At 31.1% G+C, this 23,962-nt stretch overlaps 4 protein-coding genes across 5 annotated transcripts; 2 read left to right on the forward strand and 2 right to left on the reverse strand.

The window, feature by feature from the left end:
* Positions 1–6,440: 6,440 nt before the first annotated feature.
* LOC101202921 (thaumatin-like protein) lies at positions 6,441–7,477 on the reverse strand. The gene is made up of 2 exons (XM_004143878.3): positions 6,998–7,477; positions 6,441–6,903 (listed from the first exon to the last, which is right to left on the reverse strand). Exons 1-2 carry the CDS (start codon positions 7,417–7,419, stop codon positions 6,654–6,656), a joined length of 672 nt encoding a protein of 223 aa, XP_004143926.1. The 5' UTR covers positions 7,420–7,477; the 3' UTR covers positions 6,441–6,653.
* A 2,248-nt stretch (positions 7,478–9,725) lies between these two features.
* Positions 9,726–10,537, reverse strand: LOC101218149 (protein P21). Its single transcript, XM_004143940.3, has 2 exons — positions 10,101–10,537; positions 9,726–10,012 (listed from the first exon to the last, which is right to left on the reverse strand). The coding sequence occupies exons 1-2, from the start codon at positions 10,526–10,528 to the stop codon at positions 9,763–9,765; spliced, it is 678 nt and encodes a 225-aa protein (XP_004143988.3). The 5' UTR covers positions 10,529–10,537; the 3' UTR covers positions 9,726–9,762.
* Positions 10,538–13,187: 2,650 nt separating this feature from the next.
* On the forward strand, positions 13,188–15,686 carry LOC101203400 (bifunctional UDP-glucose 4-epimerase and UDP-xylose 4-epimerase 1). Its single transcript, XM_004143880.3, has 9 exons — positions 13,188–13,644; positions 13,748–13,797; positions 13,895–14,030; positions 14,124–14,225; positions 14,349–14,576; positions 14,788–14,869; positions 14,954–15,036; positions 15,141–15,232; positions 15,333–15,686. The coding sequence occupies exons 1-9, from the start codon at positions 13,450–13,452 to the stop codon at positions 15,415–15,417; spliced, it is 1,053 nt and encodes a 350-aa protein (XP_004143928.1). The 5' UTR covers positions 13,188–13,449; the 3' UTR covers positions 15,418–15,686.
* A 489-nt stretch (positions 15,687–16,175) lies between these two features.
* Positions 16,176–18,816, forward strand: LOC101203886 (heat stress transcription factor B-2b). Of its 2 annotated transcripts, none has more exons than XM_031885273.1 (3): positions 16,176–16,313; positions 16,940–17,249; positions 17,420–18,816. In XM_031885273.1, exons 2-3 carry the CDS (start codon positions 17,001–17,003, stop codon positions 18,194–18,196), a joined length of 1,026 nt encoding a protein of 341 aa, XP_031741133.1. In that variant the 5' UTR covers positions 16,176–16,313; positions 16,940–17,000; the 3' UTR covers positions 18,197–18,816. The 2 variants fall into 2 exon arrangements, with proteins under 2 accessions (XP_031741133.1, XP_004143930.1); XM_004143882.3 differs by lacking the exon at positions 16,176–16,313 and adding an exon at positions 16,320–16,663.
* Positions 18,817–23,962: the final 5,146 nt, after the last annotated feature.

Here is a 23,962-nt window from a genome sequence, read left to right on the forward strand (position 1 = left end):
CATTCCTCCAAAACGACGATAAAAAATGCTCTTGTTCTGATCAGATGTAGTGACTGCTGAGACGTGACCAACAACGATAAGAAGTCCGATGATGAAGACAGAAAGATGGAGGTTGAGACGATGAGCGGCCATGAATTCCGATGATGATCACAACAGAGGAGGAGAGATTTTGCAATATACAACGTTGCTTTCTTGAATAAATCTCTATTTGGTTGATTATTTTACTCAAACTACAACGCTAATTATAGGCAAAGAAAAATTCATTTAAAGGAAAAAGTATTATAAGAATAATATCTAAATAATATTTTCAAAAATATTCTAATTAGGTTAATGTATAATTTAAGAGGAAGGGAGTGAAAATGAGTGATAGAATAATATATTGTAAATATAAGGAGAGAAATTTCAGGTATTTAAAGGGAAAAAGTGAGAAAATTAACATAACGAACTAAACTAAAATTCTCCTCTCATTAATTTTTCCATATATGAAATGAAACCCTAAATTTTCCTCTTATTTAATTTATCTCCCTTCCTAAACGTTTTAAAGACTTTTAACAAAAAATGTATTTATTTATTTACAGTAGTCACAATTTTATTTTATTATATAGCTTATTTTTTTCATAACAATTATTTTTTAAATATCTTTACTTTCAATTATTAATTTTCTTTCTAATTATTATTTAGGATGGTTAGACAATTCTATTTGTAACAGTTAGAAAAATAAATTAACTATACTACCTTGATTGATTTACTGTACTAAATTTAAATTTTTTTTAGAAAATAAAGTTGATGAAGGTATTGAAAACGATAAGACCGATGATGAATGAATAAAAAATACAAACTAAGAAAAGATGACAAAATAAAATGTTCTTCCTTCCTATATTCTTAGTACAAATAGATATTGTTAGAGATGTCAATTTGATGAGATAATTTTTTTTTAAAAGAAAACATTAACTTCATAAATCACATCCTATCAATTAAGAATATATATTTTTATAATTTCTATTGTCGTTTGTATTGACCTTTGGATATGTTTTCATTTTCACCATGTTTATGAATTTAATTGATCAAACCCAATAACTTTTCGATTTAATCAGTCGAGTGAGTTGATCGATCGAACACTCGACGACTAATGGAGATGTTCTAAAGAGTATATTTTATGTATCAACTTGAAACGTGGATCAAATGTAAAAGATTTTCAATATATATATTTTTGTTTTCTTATAATAATTTTGATGAAGGTATTGAAAACGGTGAAGATTTGGCATTCCATATATTGAATGATACAAAACTTAATGAGATAAGTAAATGAATTTAGTAATATGCTCTGCACTTATTTCATCTTAAACACTTGAAAATTTTCACTCTATAACCCCTGTTCACTACCCATTTCCCTCCTCCAAATTCCAAATCTTTCTTCTTTGTTGTGAGATCATCACCGCAATCCATGGTGATTGATCTTCTTCTCAACAGCATTCCTCTTTCCAACTTCATCGGTCTTCTTATCGTCATTAGCCACGTCTCTATAACAAAAACCTCTGATAACAAGAGCATTTTTCATCGCTTGGAGATATAGTATTTAAGGAGAAGAAGTTCAATGGCGACAACTATGTTTTCGGAGGGACGTTCTGTACGTGACATTCCAATGGATCCAAACCCTCTTCATAATCCAATGAAACAATGGTAGTTGTTCAATTTTGTATCGAATTTATTTACTTAATTGAATGATTATATCATATGTCTAGAGTCTGTGAAGCTACTTCACCCTATGTTTAGTTTGATGTTAATTTGAAAAAAAATATGAAATGGTTAAATAAACATTATTTTTAATTAAAAACAAAAATTTATCAAAAAAGGAACATATTTTAGTTAGAGATGGAATGAATGTAGAATTTATGGTAAGAGGCCATATATTATTTGCAACAATATAAATGTGACGTTTCATTTCTCTTATATTTTAAATTTCCATTTTTAGGATATTATTATTATTATTAAGTTCTGTTTATATTATCAACAATAGATGATCTGCTTATATTATCAACAATACATAATAATTTAGATTACATATTAGAGGTGTTTCTAGGGTTACAGAGTTTAAATAAACACACAATTCTCTAAACCTTAATTGTAATTAAAGTAAATATGACAAATACAAAATATCAAATATTATATTCAAGGCATTCAAACATGTAAGTTAAGAATATGGATAAATTAGTTTTTACTATACTGTAACCTATGTATCAACTTGAGTTTTTGAAGTTTATAAGTCAGTAATTTATTTAATAACCTTGACAAGAGAGGAGGCCACCGCAGTCTCCAGTTTCAAAATGGCCGCGTCCAGAGGCATCGAAGTTGCAGTTGGTTCGAGCCCAAACACGAGCTCCGGCAGTGCCAGGTCTCACATCGAAATTCCAAGCCTGACCAGAACTAAGTTCTTTGCCGCTGCCCTCTGGGAGAGGCAGCATCCCAAACAGTAAATGGACATTTGTTGCGAACTTCAAAAGTTGCTGCATTGGTGTGAGAATAGAGAGTGAAAAGAGAAAGAAAGAACGGAAAGAAAATGGAGAGTCCCATTGGGGTGTAACTTAAAACAAAAGGGTTTAAGTTATATGTTTGTATGGAGTGACCCAATTAGTTGTGTGTTTTGTTAGAGAAGCAATGGGGTTTATATAGGAAAATTTAAGTAACAAAAATGCATGCATGGTAAAAACACAAATTTCTTCTTTTCACTCTTATTTACCTAAATACCTTTCTTGAAGAAAACTTAAAACCCTAATACACTTCAAAAGAAAAAAAAATTGAAAATCCAAAATTTTCCGTCTTTTCCCAAAAAAAACATGGAAATCCAAATTTGTTGTTGTGTGTTATAATTCAACTACATACAAAAGAAATGGAAAAAGTATTGTTTAAGAAGAAAAAATGAAAATGTGTGATTAGATAGTTGATCAATAAATGGAAATAATATGGTAGCTCGAAAATTTATTAATTGCATTAAATTATTTAGTTTGAGAGAGGGAGTTTGAGTTAGAGATTGACTTGGAATAGTCATTTTCATGGGGGAGATGGTGCCCACTGCCCACTGCCCACTGCCCACGCCATTTGAAGTCTAACAAAATTAAAATTCTAAGTCAATTTTCTTTGTAGGAGACACTAGCCACTTATGATTTACTCGGATTATTTCTTTTTTTCTAACTTAACATATGAGAAATGGAAGAGATCAACTCTGCCCCTTTTTCTACTATTCTTACTTCATGTACTCATTTTTCTATATTATTGAAGCGGAAATGAAGAGAGTGTTTGGAAGTGTGTCTACATAGTAGGGATGTCATGGTACCTGCTAACTCAATTGTATCTCTTTTTTTTTAAAAAATTATAGATGATTGATTGTTTTTAGTTGTATTTTTTTCAAGGATTTTAGAGATGAGATCCTTTACAGGAAAAAAGTGTGTAAAGCCTTGGAGACAATAAAGCTTAGGGACAGACATTTTTTTTTCTTTTTAATTATTAGTAAACATAAGAGATGAATTATTTGAAAAAGGGAGAAAAAAAAAGTCATTATTTTTCAATTTACAAAATTAGAATAGTTTTTTTTTTTTTTTGTAAATAAAAAGAAATCTAGTTAATTTTAGGATTACGTAATTCATGATTATTTATCTATTAGTGTTAGCTTCTTTTTTATGTTTAATAAATTTCTTTCACAATCTAATAAAAATATCGACTTACACGCAAATATCAAATTTGTAAAAATATAAAAATTTGATTAAAATCAAAATTTAATACGAAATGTTGTAGATTTAATTACTAACAACAAATCTAAACGAACATGAAAGTTAAAAAGATAAAATTTAAAGCAACAAACATGCTACCGAAATCAAACTTAAGAGAGCTAATTAAAAGTGTGTAATTCTACTTAGCTTTATCTATATGATCAAAATAGGTTGGTTATTGCAATCAATGTGAAAATTAATATCCAACAACAAAAAGGAGCTAGGAAAGAAAATGTATGCTGGCATCCACAAGAACTCATGTCCACATACTTTTTAAATTATCAAATAATAAGGAAAAAATTTTCAAAACAAAAAATTGGAACAAGAAAATGAGGTTTTTTCAAAAATAGTAAAAAAAAAGAAATACAAACTATATTTACACTTTATAAAAAAAATAACTAAAAAGAAAACTATTACACTTGTATTTCCACATAAATGTAAGTTTTTTTTCTTTGTCTATTTAACTATTTTGTTGGTGGATTGAAGGATAGAAGTTTACTAACTGATTAATCATATTGAAAATATTGGTCAATTACTGATAGAAGTCTATTTTGTTATATTTATTATTTTTTTAAAATGTAGTTATACATTTAATTAATGAGTTAGGCTCGTGTTGAAAAGACTAATTTGATCCTTTATGGGTAAGTAAGTTATTTTCCTCTTAAATTTGAAGATTAAAAGTACAAAGACCATTTTCAAATTAAACAACAAATATCAATAATTTAACTAAACTATAGCTAGTCTGAATATTACTATTTAATTTGTCCAATACGTATTTGGCTATGTCGTTGGCATAGTATCGCCATCGGAAAAAGCTGCCACCACCCTTGTCCACAAAAGCTTTCTTTTGGAGAAACATGTCGTCGTTGCCATCACCGTTGCTGCAGTCGCCGGTTCCACACTTGCTGCAAACAGACCCGTCAAATTTACACTTTTTTCCAATCCATATGGAGGAGCTAAAAGTGTTGGGATTCATGACAAATGCCCAATAATCATTATTGTCGTCCAAAGAATCAGTAAAAGGACCATTTTCGTGGACTTGGAAAGAAGCTGCATTGGAGAGGCCGAAATGGAAGGAGAAAAGAGAAACAACAAAGAGAAAAAAGAAAATGGGGGTTCCCATGCATTTAGGGTAAAAAAACATTATTATTTCAATGCGAAGTGGGGGATTTGAACATAACTTTGTATGGTTTTGCTTTTAAGTTTCATCCAAACCTGGACGACTCATATCTATAAAAGATTTTGTTTCAGACATTTATGGTAGTGTTAGATTTTTTTCAACTGAAGCCAAAGTAGACTTTGATTTTTTGTGGATGGAACTAATGTGGAGGAAGTCTTGGTCTTTGGAACCAAAACGTGGAGTGCAAACTTACCAAAGTTGAAGGAAAACTTCCAAGTGTCAAGTCGGAATTAAATGCTTACTCAAAAGAAAAAAAAATGTTGGACCAAATTTGTGGTAAATTACTATTATGGATTAATCAGTTTCATCACAGAGTGAAGTATAGATGGAAAAAAAATTAATACCCACTTTGAATTGATCAAAATACAAAAATGTCAACAAATTGACTCAATTTTTTAACCAACTTTGACTTAAAATAGATTAAAAGGTTATTTTCACCACCTCATACCCCTCAAATTAAGTTATAATAAAAGTTTAAAAAGATTTGAAATGCTTTTCTCTAGTATTCTTGGATTGTTGTACAAGTTGTTTCTCTATCTCTCTTTGTATATAACTTTTTACTTTTGATGAAATGCATATTCAGAATTGGAAGTATGATACATGGTTCTAAGGATTTGTGTTAACCTAATTAAAATGTCTCAGACTCCATGATTTTTTTTCTTATAGTATTTTGTTAAAAAGTTTATGTATACTTCTATATAATACATGAAACATATAGGTTACCCATTTCACAAACTTTAACATCAATCATTATTGGGACTAAGCAATCTGTCAAAACCCATTTTGTTGGTCGCCGCCGAAATAGAGAAATTTACCAAATTTAGAGAATATTTGCATAAATTGATTAAACGATAAATATAAAATTTCCTAAAACCTCTAAACTTAAAAACAGAGAAGTTTTGTATAGAGAGAGAGATTAGAGACTTTTCTAAATTGAATTTTATTGAAAGACCTTTTTCCCTATCATCTTAAATGGATTTTGAAGGTGATCTCACCCACTAGTCCTATTTTCTTTTCCAAATTCAAACTTGAAAAATACAAAAAAGAAAAAAAGAAATCCAAATTTTAAACTAACTCAGACTTCATCCTTATTATTTAGGTTGAAAAGTCAAGTTTAATTTGGTTGTTGTAATTATTTAAACACCCCTACCTAGTATATCAAATTACATGCACCACTAATTCGTTTATATCAATTTTGATGTGTATAATTGATATGTCCCAACATCTTCTTTATACATTACCTTTTTTTTAAGAGAAACAAAAATCACTCCAAATATATGTATGGGATTTTCTAAATGGAAAATTATTATAAATAGTAAAATTGTGGAAAATATTTATAAAATATTCTAAAATTTTAGATCATATATTTTAAATTTTGTTTTACAAGTAAATATGTTTGTTCATTTTGTTATATTGAAAATAGCTGCTAAATTCTTTTCTAAAATTTATCTTGTTTTTAACCAAATACATTGCAAAAGGCCGTCGTCAAATTGGTATATGGAGAAAAAAAGTATTATTCATTATTCCATTGAGAATATATATATCATTTTGCACATCACTAAATAATGTGCTCATTTACCAACCATATCCAAATCTTATTACAAATTACACCATATATATACCTATATAAAAGGTATATAATATATATGGCAACTCTTTAACTATTCATGTAACGTTTGGTTTCCTTTTTATATCTATATAATCTGGTTTTAAGGGCAGAAAACAACCCTATAGTTGGTTCCCCCAGGGCAAGTGAATGTGCTGGTTGCATCATCTTTTGGGTAACTATATGCATCTGGGCAACGATTCTTGAAGAACCTAGAGTAATCCGTCGGCCCACAGCTGCTGTTTGGGGCCGTGCAGCAGTATCGATCCCCGCCGAACACAGTACACGGGTTGTTACACCCTCCAGGAGCCCTAAGCTCGTTCGGGCACTGCCCGTTGATGTCCGCAGTGCACCTTTAATATACAAAGAATATTAATAGAATTACATTAAGTTTTATCGTAACTTTTGTCAACATAAGCATTTGAATTTAATGATAATTTAACATACCTGATGCCACGAGCGCATCCGCCAGAAGTTGGACTGAACTCCATAGGGACGTTAAACCCATCGATGAGAGAGATATCGAAGAAGTCTAAGTTATTGAATTGATTCAACGCATATTCGGCAAGGGTATTCGGCGGAGTACCGTAAGCTTGGCATTGGAGGAGGCCACCACAATCACCGGTCTGACATCTACCACGGCCCGAACCGTCGAAGTTGCAGTTAGTTCGAGCCCAAATACGAGCAGCAACAGTGCCGGGATTCACGTTAAGTGTCCAAACATCGTTCTGATTAAGTCGTCGTCCGCCACCGGGTACGGCAGCAGCCCAAACAGCGAAGGGGCAGTTGTTGCGGATTTGAAAAGTAGCTGCATGGCTGTGAGGAAAGAAAGAAAGAAAGAAGAGAAAGCAAATATAAGAGATGGCCATTTGAGGGAAGTTATATGACAATGTTTATCTATGGAGAATATGAAGAAATCCAAATATGGTGTTTTTATAATAGGGAAATTGGGAAAAGGAGCAAGAAGATTTGAAGATAAAAATGAAATTCTAGTTTAATTAATTAATATATTTGTAGCACACGTTATTAAACTGCCTAAATTTTATAAATAAAATACTTAGACCATTTTAAGTTTGGTCTAACCATACAATATAAAAATTAAAATTAAGGTAGAAAAAGGAAAACAAATTTCATTATCGTGGTTAGACAACTAAATAGAATACATAAAGATACATAATGTATTATCTTATATCTAAGTATTTTTAATTTCAATTTTATATATGAAAGATGAACTCGTGGGTTTTTAGTTGTAGGAGATAAAAAAAAATATTTTGTGCATTTTAGGTTCTACCTAACTTAGAATAGTTTGTTCAAGTTGATGAAAACGATCCTTTACTATGTGAAAAGACTTTTCGTTTCTTTTTATTTTCTTTTATTGAAATAATAAGAAATTTTTAGAATTGGAGGTGGAGGAAATTAATTGCAAGAAAAGTCTGAAGAAGATTTATAGTTGCGTGAATTTTACGGAGTCTTTATTTCTTTTTAGCAAATTTACTAGTTCTACTTGCATTAAATTAATTAATAAAAGGAGTTATGATTGGATGACAATTATTTTCCTCTATAGAGATTATTTATTTTCAATAATCTATATTAAGACTTTTCAAATCTCAAGTGTTTGAAGAGAGCGAGAAATAGAATCATAATTAAATATTAACTATTGAAGATATTTTTAAAAAGAAGAATTAACTAAATTGAGTTATGTTTATCTCTTTAAAATCTTTAGATGAATAATACCTTAATAATAATTTTATAAAGTTTTAGAAAATCATTAAATTTTGTTTCATACCCTTTTGATCTTTGAATTTTAAAAAGTGAGAGTTTATTTGTATATCTTATTTCATAACTATCTAATTTTTAAAAATTTAATCTATAAACACCGTTTTTCTTTTTAAGTAATCAACTTTACTGGAAATTATTAACTCGTGTTTGCACATTTTAAGATTATATTTAAATTTTGGGTAAATTTGGTGCTTTTATTGATATATAAGTTAGCATTATTAGGCTGAGTAATTTGAGTCTTGGTTGGGTAGAGAAAGGAAGCTTGATGAAGATATTTAATAAAGTATTACAATTTCTATATATTTATGCAAACTAGAGGTTTTTCTTTTTATACAAAAAAATAAAAATAATAATTGATGTAGATTTTCAAACAATGAAATTGTCATTTATTTTATTTCATATACTTTATTAGAAAAAAACCCATTTTATAAAGGAAAATTTTCGTGAATAGAAAAAAGAGAAATAATTTTAATATTTTTACAATATATGAAAATGCATCGGTTAGATTTAGTAATATTTAATAAATAATTTCAATATTTTTACAATATATGAAAATGACTCCCATATATAACTATTTTTTTTTTGTAAACAAACTTATGATTAAGAGATTGTTTGGTAAACATTAAACCTTCAATAAAGTAACTATTCAATTTTTTGTTTTTATTTTTTTTTGAAAAGGAAGCCTGCAAGCACACGATAAACTGAAATTTGAAAACTAAAAAAATATTAGTTTTAAAATTTTGTGTTTTATTTTTTTAAAATTTTGATTAAGAATGCAAAAATGCAAACTATTATATAAAAATAAGAAGAAAAATGAAATAGTCATTAAAGTAGAGTTTTTGAATTTTGAAAATTAAGCTTAAAATCTCACTTCATCTTTTAAAGTTTGTGGGCTACATTTGAAATGTGTTTTAAAAACCAAGTGAAAACTTTGGAAGAAAATAGTTTTAAAAATTTTATTTTTGTTTTTGAAATTTTGCAGCTCTTTTGCATACTTAAATTAGTTAATATAGTTATAATTTTTTAAATCATAAATATTAATTTTGAAGATATAAAAATAAATTAAAATATCATTTTGGTTTCTATACTTTAAATTTGTTCAATTTTAATTCACACATACAATTTTGTTCAATTTTAATTCGGATGTGCTTTCAATAAAACTTGAATTAAGTTGGTGGATCTTGTGTTGGATTGAACCATGGTTCAAAATGGTATTAAGTATGTACATATAAAGAGTTTGAAAATATATATCGTAAAAAATTAAGGCAAACGTAATGGAAAGTTATTTAGTACTACGAGAAAGGAAAGCTACAAATGTTGAAATATCTCAACATAATGTATATATAATAAATAAAGAGTAAACATATGAGAACTCTTAATTATTGATCATGTAACGTTTTGGTTCTATCTTTATTTATATAATATAGTGGTGCTTAGGGGCAGAAGACGACCCTATAGTTGGTTCCCCCAGGGCAAGTGAATGTGCTGGTTGCATCGTCTTTTGGGTAACTATATGCATCTGGGCACCTATCCTTGAAGAATCTTGAGTAATCCGTCGGCCCACAGCTGCTGTTCGGGTCGGTGCAGCAGTATTGATCACCACCGAACACGGTGCACGGGTTGTTGCACCCTCCAGAAGCCCTAAGCTCGTTCGGGCACTGTCCATTGATGTCTGCATTGCAACTTTGCAAAGAACAAGAATAAACACATTAAATTTATAATCGCAACTCATTAACTTGATCAGCTTTTGATAGTTAATTTACTAACATACCTGATGCCTCGACAATCACCAGATGTGGGGCTGAACTCCAATGGAACGTTAAACCCATCGACGAGAGAGATATCGAAGAAGTCCAAGTTATTGAATTGGTTCAACGCGTATTCAGCGAGGGTGTTGGGCGGACTGCCATATCCTTGGCACTGGAGGAGACCACCACAGTCGCCAGTCTCACATCCACCATTACCGGAATCGTCGAAGTTGCAATTAGTTCGAGCCCAAACACGTGCGGCAGCAGTGCCGGGATTCACGTCAAATATCCAAACATCGTTTTGATTGAGTTGTTGTCCGCCACCGGGTACGGCGGCAGCCCAAAGAGTGAAGGGGCAGTTGTTGTGGACTTCAAAAGTAGCTGCATGGGTGTGGGAATAGAAAGGAATAAGAGAAAGAAATAAGAGAAAACAAATGTTAGAGATACCCATTTTGAGGAAATATGGAGAATTTATGAAGAGATCCAAATTTATGGTGTTTTTATAATAGAGAAATAGGGGGAAAGACCAATCATTTTAAGATATAAAACTTTGGATTAATTTATTAATATACAGTGGCACATATTCCTAAACTGTCTTTATTTTATCAAGCAGTACACATTTTGGTTTCATTTACAAAGAAAAAAAAAACATTTCACATAGTAAATTGTTAATTATGGTAAGTAGGGAGAGATGAGATGCATGAACATAAGTTCGTTTTGTAACACATACATTTTTCTTCTTCTTTTTAATTGATTGTGTTTTTCGTTTGAATTGAAGCATAACAATTAGAGATAATTGAGAGATTATTCGTGTGTTAACAAGTTATATTTTATTTAATTGTGAAATTAAAAAGACTTTGAGTTTGCATGAATTTTACGGAGCCTAATATTAATTTAAGCAAAATAATGTCTCCATTTGCACTAATTCAAAAGTATAAGTTAGGGTTGGATCACAATTTTGCTCTAGAGGTAATGGGAAGTTTCTAATTGAGACTATTCAAAGCCCTAGTCTTTGAAGATTTAAAGAAAGAACCATAATTAAATGTTAATTATATGTTGTCATAGTCGTTATATTTTTTTAATTTGCATCCTTAATTACCTACACGAGTAAGAACTAATCTTGACTAAAGACGAAGATCAATTCTTTGAAGAAAATTTAGTTGAAAGAATAACGAGGTATTAGATGATTATATTATTTGAGTGTATAAATACTCTATAAAATCATTTTTTTCAACTTATAAATACTTTTTTTAATCTAAAAGTTTATTTATTTTGTTATCTATTTTCACCCATATTTTCAAATACTAAGTCAAAATTTGAACAAATATATAGTATATATGTAAACAAAATAATAATTTTTTTTATAAAATAATACTAAGAATTCAAATTATTGTGAATAATAAATCCTAACTCACTTAATTATTTACCAAAGTAGTAAAATTTTAATTTCTATCTATAGATCTAGATAAATATTTATTACTTTTAATGATATATATTTTTCAACATTTAAAATATGTATTTTTTTAATTTATTTAAAACCTCAAAGCTTGTGTTGAATAGAAAAATTAATTAGGGTTTATAAACCTCAAACCTGAAAAGTATCAATTGGGTATTTTTCTTTCAAATTTGTAGTTCATATATTAAAGATTTTTAAAACTATTATATTTTTTCAAACAAAATTTCATTAAGAATATTTTGTTAATTTTGTTATTTTGACCATTTTTTTTCTTATTTTTCTACTCAAAATATTTTTTAAAATAAAAAAAAAATATTCACGCAAAATCTTGAATTTTGTGAGTGATAGAGACTAATAAATTTCTATCACTATCAATCCATGCTATTGATAAAAGTATATCAGTAACTATTAATGTTTATTGTTATATAAGAATCTGAAAATTTTGTTATGTTGTAAATATTTTGTTAAATTTGTTATTTCTGTCTCTAGTTTTTTTATTTTTTTTTTGTTGTCAATGAATATATGTATGTATATGTACATTTGGAGAGTTGTAAAAATTAACAAATTAGAGAAAATATTTACGAGCTATAGTAAAATTTCAATTTATCAATAACAAACATTTGATAGTAAATGATATTGGCATTGATATAGTTGGCGATAAAATGATATCACTAGCTATCATTGATATAATTCAAAAAATTTGTTATAACTAGTAAATATTTTAATTTACTATATATATATATATATATATTTTGCTTTTTACGTTAAAATATACATATAACTTAATATTTTAACATGCTATATATAACAAATAAAAATTAAACTTACGTGCTTTTTATCCTAAATTTAAAATAGGTAATTGTTAGTCAACTAAATTATAATCATGTTCATCAAAGCAACATAATTAAAATGTTCTCATGGAATTGCTGATTTTTCTTTTTTTTTTTTTTGTTAATCTACTTAGAAATATGTAATTTTTATTTGTTATATATAGCATGTTAAACATATCTTGTATAACTAACTTAAGGTGAGCTCAAGTAATAATGTTTATTTATCTTTTTTTAGGAGAGTGAATAACTAATTATATATTTTTATATTTTTTTCGATTATACTCGTTTTTTATTTGAGTTCAATCAATTTTCAAAAGTAAAAGATATTATTTTAGTTGGTGTACTTTTGTTTATTTATTTTAATCTTTATATTCTTTTAACTTTAGTTTTATTTAGTTATTGTATTTAGAACTAACAAAGATTAAAATAAAAACTTTTTGAAAGGAAACTGAAAATTTGAAAATAGAAAAATAGTGTTTAGTCATACAAACTTTGGTAAGGATATAGGTGTCTGTTGCTTAGAGTTGAAGTTTAATCACATTTTTCTCACTTCTATTGTTTACTGTTCTCTAGAAAATGACTTTGGATCTCTATCTCTTCTCCACCACTACTAAACTTAAAAAATAAAAGAAACCAAAATCCAAATATAGATTTAATTAAACGAAAAAATGGAGAGTTTGCTCCAAAATAAAAAATGAGTTGAGGATTTATATTCACGAAATAAAGGGATAAGGAAGGAATGTTGTGGATTTGATAGATAGGGTACTATGGAAGATCTGTAAGCTCAAACGTGTGCTACACCATCTACTTTAGCGCGTTTGAAACATTTGATAGCGCGCCAACAAAACCGAACTGAGAAAAGAAGACGAGAAAACACTGTTTGTATAAACAGATTTTGAAGATCTTTCCATTAAAAACCTCGCCCTTTTTTGGCCTTCTTATCCAAACCCCATTTCTCTTCATCTCTTCTTTCAGATCTCCCACTTCTCAATTCCCCATAAAATATTCCCTCCTTCTCTCTTTTTCATTTCAACTCCCCCTTTTGTCCATTCTGATTCAGTCTTCATTTGTATCGTTTCTCTCTAAATGGGGAGCTTACAACGGACGATTCTCGTCACTGGTGGGGCTGGATTCATCGGCACTCACACTGTTGTTCAGCTTCTTAAAGAAGGGTTTAGGGTGTCCATTCTCGACAATCTTGATAATTCGGTTCTTGAAGCTGTCGATCGGGTTAGGGAATTGGTCGGCCCGAAGCTTTCGCAGAATCTTGAGTTTAATTTGGTGTGTTTTCTTGGTGGGGTTTCGGTTTAATTTGGGAATATGCGCATGTTTTCTCTTCATGTTAATTGGGTTTCTTGGATTTTGTCACTTCTTTTGTTTGAAGGGAGACTTGAGAAAGAAGGAGGATATAGAGAATTTGTTTTCCAAGACGAGGTATGAGCATTGAAATTTTGATTCTGTTTCAGTTCCTATGAACTTGTTTGATTCTGTTTTGAGTTGTTGTTTGTGAGTTGGGGTTGTTTCTTTTTAGATTTGATGCTGTTATTCATTTTGCTGGTCTTAAAGCTGTTGGGGAGAGTGTTGCTTTCCCACGTAGATATTTCGATAATAATCTTGTTGGAACCATCAATCTCTATGAGGTTATGGCGAAATATAATTGCAAGAAGGTAAAGATTGTTCTTTGTTTCATTTTTTAATCATTGATCAGTTTCCTTTTTATGCTTTTGATTTTTGATCTTCCTAAATGTGTTTGTGAATAGATGGTTTTCTCGTCATCGGCAACTGTTTATGGTCAGCCTGAGAAAATTCCGTGTGTTGAGGATTTTGAATTAGTAGCATTGAATCCTTACGGTCGGACGAAGGTTCTATTTCACTTACACACACGTTGATGTTTCTTTTTATGAATTTGGGAGACTGCCTGATGGAGAATAAGTTCTTGCATTGCTGGGAATTTTCTGATTGGAAGGTTTACATGTTTTTAATAGCTTTTCTTGGAAGAGATTGCTCGAGACATTCAAAAAGCAGAGCCCGGTTGGGGAATCATCTTGTTGAGATACTTCAACCCTGTTGGGGCTCATGAGAGTGGTACAATTGGTGAAGATCCAAAGGGTATTCCTAACAACCTAATGCCTTACATTCAGCAAGTCGCAGTTGGTAGACTACCGGAGCTCAATGTATATGGTCATGACTATCCAACAAAAGACGGCAGTGCTGTAAGTACTTCTATCGTTGTTGCTAAGAGTGTGATTCCAATGGTGTTGCCATAGACTCGTAGATGGTGAATTTTTTAAATCTCTACGATAGTTATCCATATAACATTGGCCATTTCATTCCTTCACGTTGTCTTCTTTTAACTATTGGATCATCCGTACATAGTTATTACTGATTCAAAACTAGATTTATTTGATAATGTTGGATGATTAGGTCCGAGACTATATCCATGTTATGGACTTAGCCGATGGCCACATTGCTGCTCTTCGAAAACTTTTTATAAATGAAGACATAGGTAGCCATTTTCCTCCAACAATGTATTGAAATTGTTCAAGAAGTTCCAAACTAAGAACGACATTATCTACATTTTGTGTTGTAGGGTGCACTGCCTACAATTTGGGGACTGGACAGGGCACATCCGTGTTAGAAATGGTTGCAGCATTTGAGAAGGCCTCGGGCAAGGTTTGTATGTGTGTGTGTGTTCATCCTCTCTTTCAGCTCTTTTTTTTAAAAGTTTTATGGCGGACTTGTCCATAATCTTCTGTTTTGTTGTTCTTATTGTACAGAAAATCCCTATAAAACTATGCCCAAGGAGGCCTGGTGATGCAACGGCGGTGTATGCATCGACAGAGAAAGCCAAGAGAGAACTCGGCTGGATGTAAGCAACCAATCTAGTCTTTGTAAAGATCTCAAACACATTTGGGTATGAGTTTGGTTGGATTGATGGATTGGTTTCTTTTGGTGTTTGATTATTTCAGGGCAAAATATGGCGTAGAGGAAATGTGTAGGGACCAATGGAAGTGGGCAAGCAGCAATCCATGGGGTTACCAAAAGAAACCTTAAAAAGTACATACTCCTTTCATACCTCTGCACAACTACTCAATAAGAAACCTCACAAGAAAGAGCTTTTACCTTGCTTTGGTTCTCAAGTTCTTCACCCCAATCCCCATCTTTGGTTCAAGATATACTTCAATAGATATTTATCGTTATTCCTTTTTCTTTTAATTTTACCCTTAATCTACAGTAAATGTTACAAAACTTTCCTTTCATGTTAACGTTTGGTATAAAGTTGAGTTTGGAATACTAATATAATTTATGTGTTTCAAGTTACATTTTTTTTTTCTTTTTGTTTGTCTAAATTTCTCTTGAAAAGATAAAGAAACTCTGAAAAGTCTACTTTAGTAGTACATACAATTGAGATTTTCTAACTTATTGAAATACATCTCCCTCCACAAAGGGTTAACCAACTCATAAATACACATTGTATTAAATTGAAATGGTGGGTCAACTTGCTAAATTTATAAATGCAGAATCAACTTTCATATGTAATCTTCTATTTAAAGAAAAATCCTTCCAAAATATTGAAAGAGTTCATGGAATGGAAAGAGGTATGAATATGTATAAAGGATTTGAAAGAATAATGGAATTCAAGGGGGAATGTAATATGTATATAAATTATTTATTAAAATGTTAAGTTTGATTAAACCTCAGAAATGGTTTGAAGGGAAAGGAGAGTACGAAAGGGAGAAGCGGGCCATAAAAAGGGCCCAAAGAGAAAAGGGGTAAAAGAGGAAAGAAGGTTTGGGGAGAGGAAGGTTCTGGAGAAGAAGGGAAAGAAATATAAAAGAAAAGAAAAGAAAAGAAAAGAAATGAAGAGGGGAGAAGGGATAAAGAGAGAGAGAGAGAGAGAGAGAGAGAGAGAGAGAGACGCACGCTTCTTTACCTCCTCAATCCTTCTGGTGCCTTCCTATCCTTTCTCTCTTTCTCTCTATAATGTCTCTTCTATTGTGGACCCCATCCCTTTTTTCCTTTTTAATTTCCCTTTCCTTTTTTTTTCAATAATTTTTCAAAACTATACAAAAATATTTCCCCTTTCCTTCTCGAACCCACGTTTTTCTTTTTTTCCTTTTCACCCCCCCCCCCCCCCGCCCCCTTCTCTTCCTTATCATTTACTCTCCTTACCCAGAAACTTCTAGAAACAACAAAACCTCTCTCTTTCTCTCTCTCTTACCATTGCAGTGGCGGAGCTCATTCTCAGGCACCGCCCCCTTCTTTATTCTTCCCATTCCGATTCTATATTTTCTTCTAGGTAACTAATAATATATCACTCCTCCTTTCTTTCCTTCTTCCTTTCTATAACAAGATTGGAATCATATCCTGATTTTTTTTATTATTTCTGGACTTTTATGATTTCTCTTTTCTACAACCATAAACTATTGCTCCATTGTCTATCTATGTGTTTTCTTCTATTTTTTGGCTTTTTTCTTTTTAATTCAATCTTCTCTATTATTTTTTTCTCCCTCTTCTGCATTTTTTTTTTACTGTGTTTTTCTTCGGTTTCTAATCTGGATTCTTAATTGATTAGATTGAGACGAGAGCTGTTCAAAATCGGAGATCCTTGTGCTTCAGATCTGGGAGAAGAGGCGATGGCTCCGTCGCCGGCCGAACCGATCGGCGATTCGGGAACGGGAGATTCTCAGAGATCTATACCCACACCGTTTCTAACGAAAACTTATCAACTGGTTGATGATCCGGCGGTGGATGATCTTATCTCCTGGAATGAAGATGGATCTACTTTCATAGTTTGGCGACCGGCTGAATTTGCTCGAGATTTACTTCCTAAATACTTTAAGCACAATAATTTCTCTAGTTTCGTCCGTCAACTCAACACTTACGTAAGTTTCTGCCGCTTTTAACTGTTTTTGTTTAATCTTTTTTTTCTTGGAAACAATGGATGATGATGATGATGATGATGCTTTCTGCCTCTGTTTTTAAGTTCTTTCTCATATATATTTCTCTCTGGAAATCTTCGCTTTAACTTTTGTTGTTTCGAAATACCTCTTAGGGATTCCGAAAGGTTGTGCCGGACCGATGGGAGTTTGCGAATGATTGTTTCCGGAAAGGTGAGAAAGGACTTCTCCGAGACATTCAGCGGCGGAAAGTAGTGTTGTCGGTAACGACGACGACAACGACGTCGGCTGCGGTGGCTGTGCCCGTGACGGTAGCAACGTCTCCAGCTGTGTTAGCTCACGTGATATCGCCGGCGAACTCTGCGGAAGAGCAGGTTACGTCCTCGAATTCATCGCCGATGGCATTCCAACGAAGTACGAGCTGCACCACGACGCCAGAACTTGTAAGAGAGAACGAACGGTTAAGGAAAGAGAATATGCAACTGAGTCACGAGTTGACTCAGTTGAAAGGACTCTGTAACAACATACTATCGTTAATGACGAATTACGCTTCAGGTCAGCACCAGCAGTTGGAGTCGGGGAGCGTCCGGGACGGAAAGGCGTTGGAGCTCTTACCGGCAAGACAGGTGATGGAAGACGAAGGAGCCGTCAGCGACGGGGCTCATGAGGTGAGACTAAAAATGGAGGAGAAGATGACAGCGGCGGCAGCGGCGGTAGGAATGACGCCGAAACTGTTCGGAGTGTCGATCGGAATGAAACGGATGAGGAGAGAGATAGAAGAGGAAGAAGAAGAGATGGTGGGGCAAAATCATGTACAGTCGGAAGAAGGTGAGACTGGGTCAGAGATCAAAGCGGAACCGTTGGATGAAAACTCTGAACATCCAGATGGATCCGCGTCGCCGTGGCTTGAACTCGGGAACCAAGGCTCCTGATACAAAACGACGTCGTTCAGGAAGCTTCTAAAACGTCCTCGTTCTAATGGCCGTTGTCGTCATAAATGACGGAGAAAAGAAAGATAAGGTTTTCTTTTTTCCTTCTGGGGGTTAAGGGAATTAGAGAGAGAGAGAGAGAGAGAGGAAGGAGACCAAACCGGGCCTAGACAGAACGAAGAATGTCACGTGCCAAACACGTGAGCTAGAAAATATACCAAATTTTAAAGTATATTTGTTTTAATAATTTAATTTTCTTGATTTGATGAGGGGGCTTAGGTTGTTTGGTCCTTTGTAGAAAGACGTAACCGTGGAAATATGAAAACCGAACCGGGGTGGGTCGGTTGGGGAACGGGTAAAATGACGGAGAAACCCATGAACAACAGCAACAACAAGAAGGGCGAAAGAAGAAGAAAAAAAACCCGTCAGTTATGTGGTTCTCTTGTTATCCGGTTTTCAGTAACCCGGTTAGAATGTGACGTGTAATTGTATTGGCCGGCCCATTGTAACGGTTTTTTTTACCTTTTGTAATTCTCATTCTCTTCCCGTTTGAGAGGGGGAATTAGTTACTTCCAATCTTGTAAATATCAATTTTGGTAACTTTCACCTTTCTGTTTGCTTTTTTTTGTCTTCTAAACATTTTAATTAATCATCATATTTAGTTGATTTTAGATTTGAAACTTGCGGGAGAATAAGAAATTTAGGGATTGATGTTTTCATTTAATTATGTTTAGGGTCATTTATGGTAATAAAATGTAATGTTTACTTTGAATTTTGTATTCAAAAATCGATGCAAGAATTGAGAATATTCAATCAAATTATATTCAAAATAAACAAGAACGAATAAAAAGTTTTAACCATAACGGGGTTGTATTGTAATATGTTTTACAAAGTACCTTTGGTTTTTTTTATTATGTTTTATTATAGGAAGTGTACTTTATTGTTTGTTGATATTATTGTGTTATGTATATCCTAAAAATGAAGGAAAATGTATAATTAATTAATTTCAAAATTCAGATTACCCTTTTCTGGATAATATTTGTGCTATATTCATAAATAACTTTGGTCCCAATATCTCTAGAAATAAAAATAAGGATAAAAGGGCCCAATAAGCCCAAATTTGAAAACTAAACCAACAAAAAAAACAAGTCAAACCATTTGATTTTCTCTTTTATTGAGTAACCATTTGGTGAACTATTTTATAAACTTCAACCTCTTTTTGTTTTTCATTTCTAATTCTTATTTAGCTACTATGTTTTGTTGATTAGAAAGTTAGAAGTTTACCATTTTATGGTATATCTTAAATATATAACAAACACTTGAAGACAATAAAATAAGTTTTTTAAAAAAAGAAAGAAAAACACATGACTTTAAAATAAAAGGGACAACAAGAAAGTTTCTTTGAAATTACGGTTGTTTTTCAAGGAAATGGGTTCTTTTGAAACTAAAATCAATAAAGTTAAATTGACTATAAAAAAAATAAAAACAATGAACCTAAGATTCTCAAGGGAAAAGAATCCCCATCATCATATGCCACATTTTTCTTATCACAAACTTGGTATGCCTTTTCTTGTTAATTTTTCAACAATACTTACTTTCTCCCCTAAACCTTCTTCTTTCTCACAGTGCTCTTCTCGAAAAGCGTATTAATAGGGATAACCTGTTTTCTATATATTTTATTTATTTATTGTGAGTTTCACGTCAACATGCTTTTAAAAATTGAATGAGTTTAGTAATTTTTTTGTTGTCGTGGGATTTACCAATGTTAGAGATATTTTTAGTATAAATGAGAGAAAACCGTAATGAGTTGACTTATTAATAATAAGGAAAAGTGGTCATTAATAACTAACGAATAAGTTATGAATTATATATTCAAGCAATTGGTTGTCACCAATCTAGAAAGTAGAAGCAATCGTTGTAGAGTGATACAAGTTATCTCGTGAAAGGTTATATGAAATGAATGTAAGCTAACTCGAACATTCACGAATATAAGAAAAAGAAGTATAAAGGAGAGAAGAATGAAATGAATAAAAGAAAGAGAATGATGAAAGTGTGTTAAAAGATAAGTTTGAAGGAAAGTAGATGGGAGGAAGATAAAGGAATTAAACTTTTAGAAATAGAGTGTAGAAGGTGGAAAATAAGGAAGTTGGCATATTTATTCATAATTTGTCGTCAAACATTTGTCATACTCATCATCACTTCTTTATGTTCTTTTCCCTAAATTTCCAACTTATTTCTTAAGCATATACCCTTTTCAATCATTTCAAAAATTACACCATACTTGAAATTCAATACATTTTTTACATCAAATTTCCTCTATTTATATTATATTTATACTGTCTACTATTTGAAAATTCATTCATATTATTTATTTTGACGATGGTGTGATTCCACACTCGATCCTAACACAATTCTAATTATATTATCGTCTTTCAAACAACTAATGCAACATATATATTTCTCTTTTCAAGTTCAAAAAAATATAAGAACATTTTAGCACAAAAAAGTACCACGTTTATTCTTTATAAACTTATTCAACTACACAATAAAAAGAATAAAAAATATTTAAGAGAATTTTGATTCCACCCTAACTTTATATCTCAATTTCTTAAATTTAAAAGAAAAAACCCCTTTTATCAAATATATATGATACAAAAGAGTCCAAACTCTCATTTTATTTCCTTCGTAAATCAAAATGTCTTATCCAAAGCTTATTCTTCCTCCGCCCTTTGTGGTGGAGATCACTGTCATATCAGCCGATGGCCTAAAAAATTCCTCCTCCATCTTCTCTCTCCACCGCCCTTTCCGGCCCTTTCTTACTCTCTCCACCGTGCCCGACGACGGTGGTTTTCTCCCCTCAAATCCCATTTACCACTTTGGCGACCTCTTTCGCATTCCTTTGGATGTTGGTTTTTTCCCCAACAGATGTTTTATTTTCCTCCGCCTCTTCTCAAAGCGGCTTCTTTTTGGCCCGGCTCTCATTGGATGGTGCCGGATGCCGGCCGACGATATCAGCCAGTTGCCGGTGGGTTCGGTCAAACGTCTTAGCTACCGGCTACGGAAGAGAGATGGTTCGAGGAGTCGTGTGATTGTTAATCTCACTCTGAAATTAGTTGAATCGGTGATGGAGCCGTGTGGGACGGTAATTGGCATGCCGGTGGCAGCTGTGAAATTACATGGATCGAGATGATCATAGTTCTTTTAGTTGAACATATAATATCAAAAAACATGCATTTAGATTACAACACATCTGGAATTGATCAGTATTTTTGTGTATTATTTCAAATGACTTTTTAGAATGAGAAAATGAAAAAGAGAGAGTTGTAAGTTTGGAAAGACAGATTGGTTTATTGGAAAAGAAAAAAAAGGTTGGATTGACTTTGCTTCACACGGTGACTTTGATACCTCTCAAGGCTCGAATCAAAGAAACGATATCATGAATGAAATTACTTTAATTTCACCCCTCGTCATGTTTACGTACTCATGATGAAAAACTGATTCATTTCATGGTGTTTACTTACTCCAAACTGGATCCGATCTTAATAATAAAATGAAGATCATTTGATATTGCTTACTTTTAGAGAAAACGAAATCTAAGTATAAACGACCATTTTCATAATAGGTTTCTTTTCTAATCAGTTCAAATTAAATGTGGCAATTAAATAATATGTTATAAGAATTGAAACCTCTTTTATCAATTTTATTTGCTTAATTCAAATTTTTTATATTTAATAAAGAACTTAAATTTAAATTAATAATGTATAGATTTTGAAAGATAAATCATCAATTCAAATTTTAATAGGGGTTTTTTAATATATATATATACCTTCATAAAAAACCCACAAAATTCAAATTTATTACCCTTTGTTTTTTTTTATAAAATTGTAAATATTTTTTCAAATTTTTTTGACGAAATTTTCCAAATTTTTTCAATTTAGGAAAACATGCTTATTTTTTTTATAAAAAAAACACATGTACGACTATAAACACATTATATAATAATATAATGAAAATATTTAGCAAGTTTTAGATTTCATCACTAATTTACTTTTGTTAGTTAGTGTTATTGTTGATAAAATTTAAAATTTTATTATATATAGAAAATATTTTATGCAATCTTTACCATTCACGATTATTTATCTGAAATTATTTGATTTGATATATAAATGGTATTATTTTAATATTTTTAAAAAGATATTATTGAATATATTTCTAAATTACATAATTGAAGAAAAAACCAATTAAAAAATCAAATACACAAGAGAGAAAATAATTGCATAAAAACAAGAACCCTAATTTGATTATCGTTCTCCTTATGATTACGTAGATATTTATAAATAACAAAAACGTAACTATTTAGTCCATACTTTATGTATATATATATTACACCAATTGAGCAATTACGTTTACATGCAAATATAATAATCATATTTGCTTTTAGCAAGTATATCACTTTGATTATACTATTGGACGAAACATTGTTTATCTCTAAAACGTATAACCCTCATCTTCTTGTTGCTACAAAAAAAAAAAAAAAAAAAAAAAAAACTATTGCACATGAGCCCAAAATCATCGTAAAGAATTCTCTTAACAATTATAAAGATTCGAACATTAACCACGCAATTCATAAGACATTGTATAACTTTTCTAGTCTAGTGTAATTTTCAAGAAAGCTTTAGTCAACTCTATTCTAAATCTTGGTTTCATCAAATTTAATTTATGAATTTATTAATTAAAGAGAAGACAATTTTAATATCACATTATCATGCTTCTCATTAATTTCTTCATTTTCTTTAAGTTGACAAATTCAAATTCAAATATACACCAAAATAAACAAAGCCAAGTACTTTAAGTTTTCTTTTTCTAAAAAAAATAAAATACATAAATGAATAAATGATTTTAGTTATAACTAGATTTAGAAAAGCAATCATAATTAGAAAGAGATTTATATTTATAATTTAAATTATTAATTGTTCACAAATTAAAACCATAAATATATCAAAATTGAAAACTAAAAGGAAATGATCAAATGTAATATTAATTTTTGGAGTGAAGGATACTATATGCCACCTTTGTTTTAAAGATTCTATGCCATTTCGTACGTATCTAATGTTATAAATGAAATAATAATTGTGTTGTACAACAAGAAAAAACGAATGTATAGTAGAAAAAGGAAGTGCATTTATAAATTATAAGTTATAGGTGAGAGTATAATTCAATTAATATAAGAGTTGAATTTGATTTTGAAAACGGAAAAGTTTAAATATATAAATGGAAGCTGTTTTTGGAATGTAGGGTTGAATAAATAATTAAAATTGGTGGGGTTGGGGCGGAGAGCGGTAGAGGGAGAGGAAAAAACCGGCAAATGGCGGAGCCATGAGGAGAGGCCCAGCTGAGAAGCGCCAGGTGGACACGGCTTTGTCTTTGGCATTGGATTAGCCACAACCAAACCTTACGCGTTATGTCCGCGTCTTTTACCAACTTCCCCCCCCCCCCACCCTTTTTATTTTCTATTCTCTCTCAATTACCATACTACCCCCCTTTATATATATCGATTTACAATTTTCTTTCAAACAATTATTTTTTATATAATTATGAGGATGATGTCATGTAAATAATACTATTAAGAGACTAATTAAACAAACAACCACTATTTCATCTCAAATAATCAAAATACTATTGAATTCCTACTTGCATATATCACTATTTTATCTCAAATAATCTTTTTCATGGTTATGGATTTTAAATTTTACTTTTATTATTTAAAAT

The sequence above is a fragment of the Cucumis sativus genome, chromosome 5, assembly GCF_000004075.3.
Source record: "Cucumis sativus cultivar 9930 chromosome 5, Cucumber_9930_V3, whole genome shotgun sequence".
NCBI lineage: Eukaryota > Viridiplantae > Streptophyta > Magnoliopsida > Cucurbitales > Cucurbitaceae > Cucumis > Cucumis sativus.

Excerpts from the sequence above, each read along its gene's own strand:
- LOC101218149 (XM_004143940.3), bottom strand. The coding sequence starts at position 10,528 with ATGGGTATCTCTAACATTTGTTTTCTCTTATTTCTTTCTCTTATTCCT. Across the intron at positions 10,013-10,100 it reads GGTGATTGTCGAGGCATCAG|TTGCAATGCAGACATCAATG; the intron begins GTATGTTAGTAA and ends TTCTTTGCAAAG.
- LOC101203886 (XM_031885273.1), top strand. The coding sequence starts at position 17,001 with ATGGCTCCGTCGCCGGCCGAACCGATCGGCGATTCGGGAACGGGAGAT. Across the intron at positions 17,250-17,419 it reads TCCGTCAACTCAACACTTAC|GGATTCCGAAAGGTTGTGCC; the intron begins GTAAGTTTCTGC and ends AATACCTCTTAG.
- LOC101203400 (XM_004143880.3), top strand. The coding sequence starts at position 13,450 with ATGGGGAGCTTACAACGGACGATTCTCGTCACTGGTGGGGCTGGATTC. Across the intron at positions 14,577-14,787 it reads CAACAAAAGACGGCAGTGCT|GTCCGAGACTATATCCATGT; the intron begins GTAAGTACTTCT and ends TTGGATGATTAG. Across the intron at positions 14,870-14,953 it reads TTTTATAAATGAAGACATAG|GGTGCACTGCCTACAATTTG; the intron begins GTAGCCATTTTC and ends TTTGTGTTGTAG.
- LOC101202921 (XM_004143878.3), bottom strand. The coding sequence starts at position 7,419 with ATGGCCATCTCTTATATTTGCTTTCTCTTCTTTCTTTCTTTCTTTCCT. Across the intron at positions 6,904-6,997 it reads GGATGCGCTCGTGGCATCAG|GTGCACTGCGGACATCAACG; the intron begins GTATGTTAAATT and ends TGTATATTAAAG.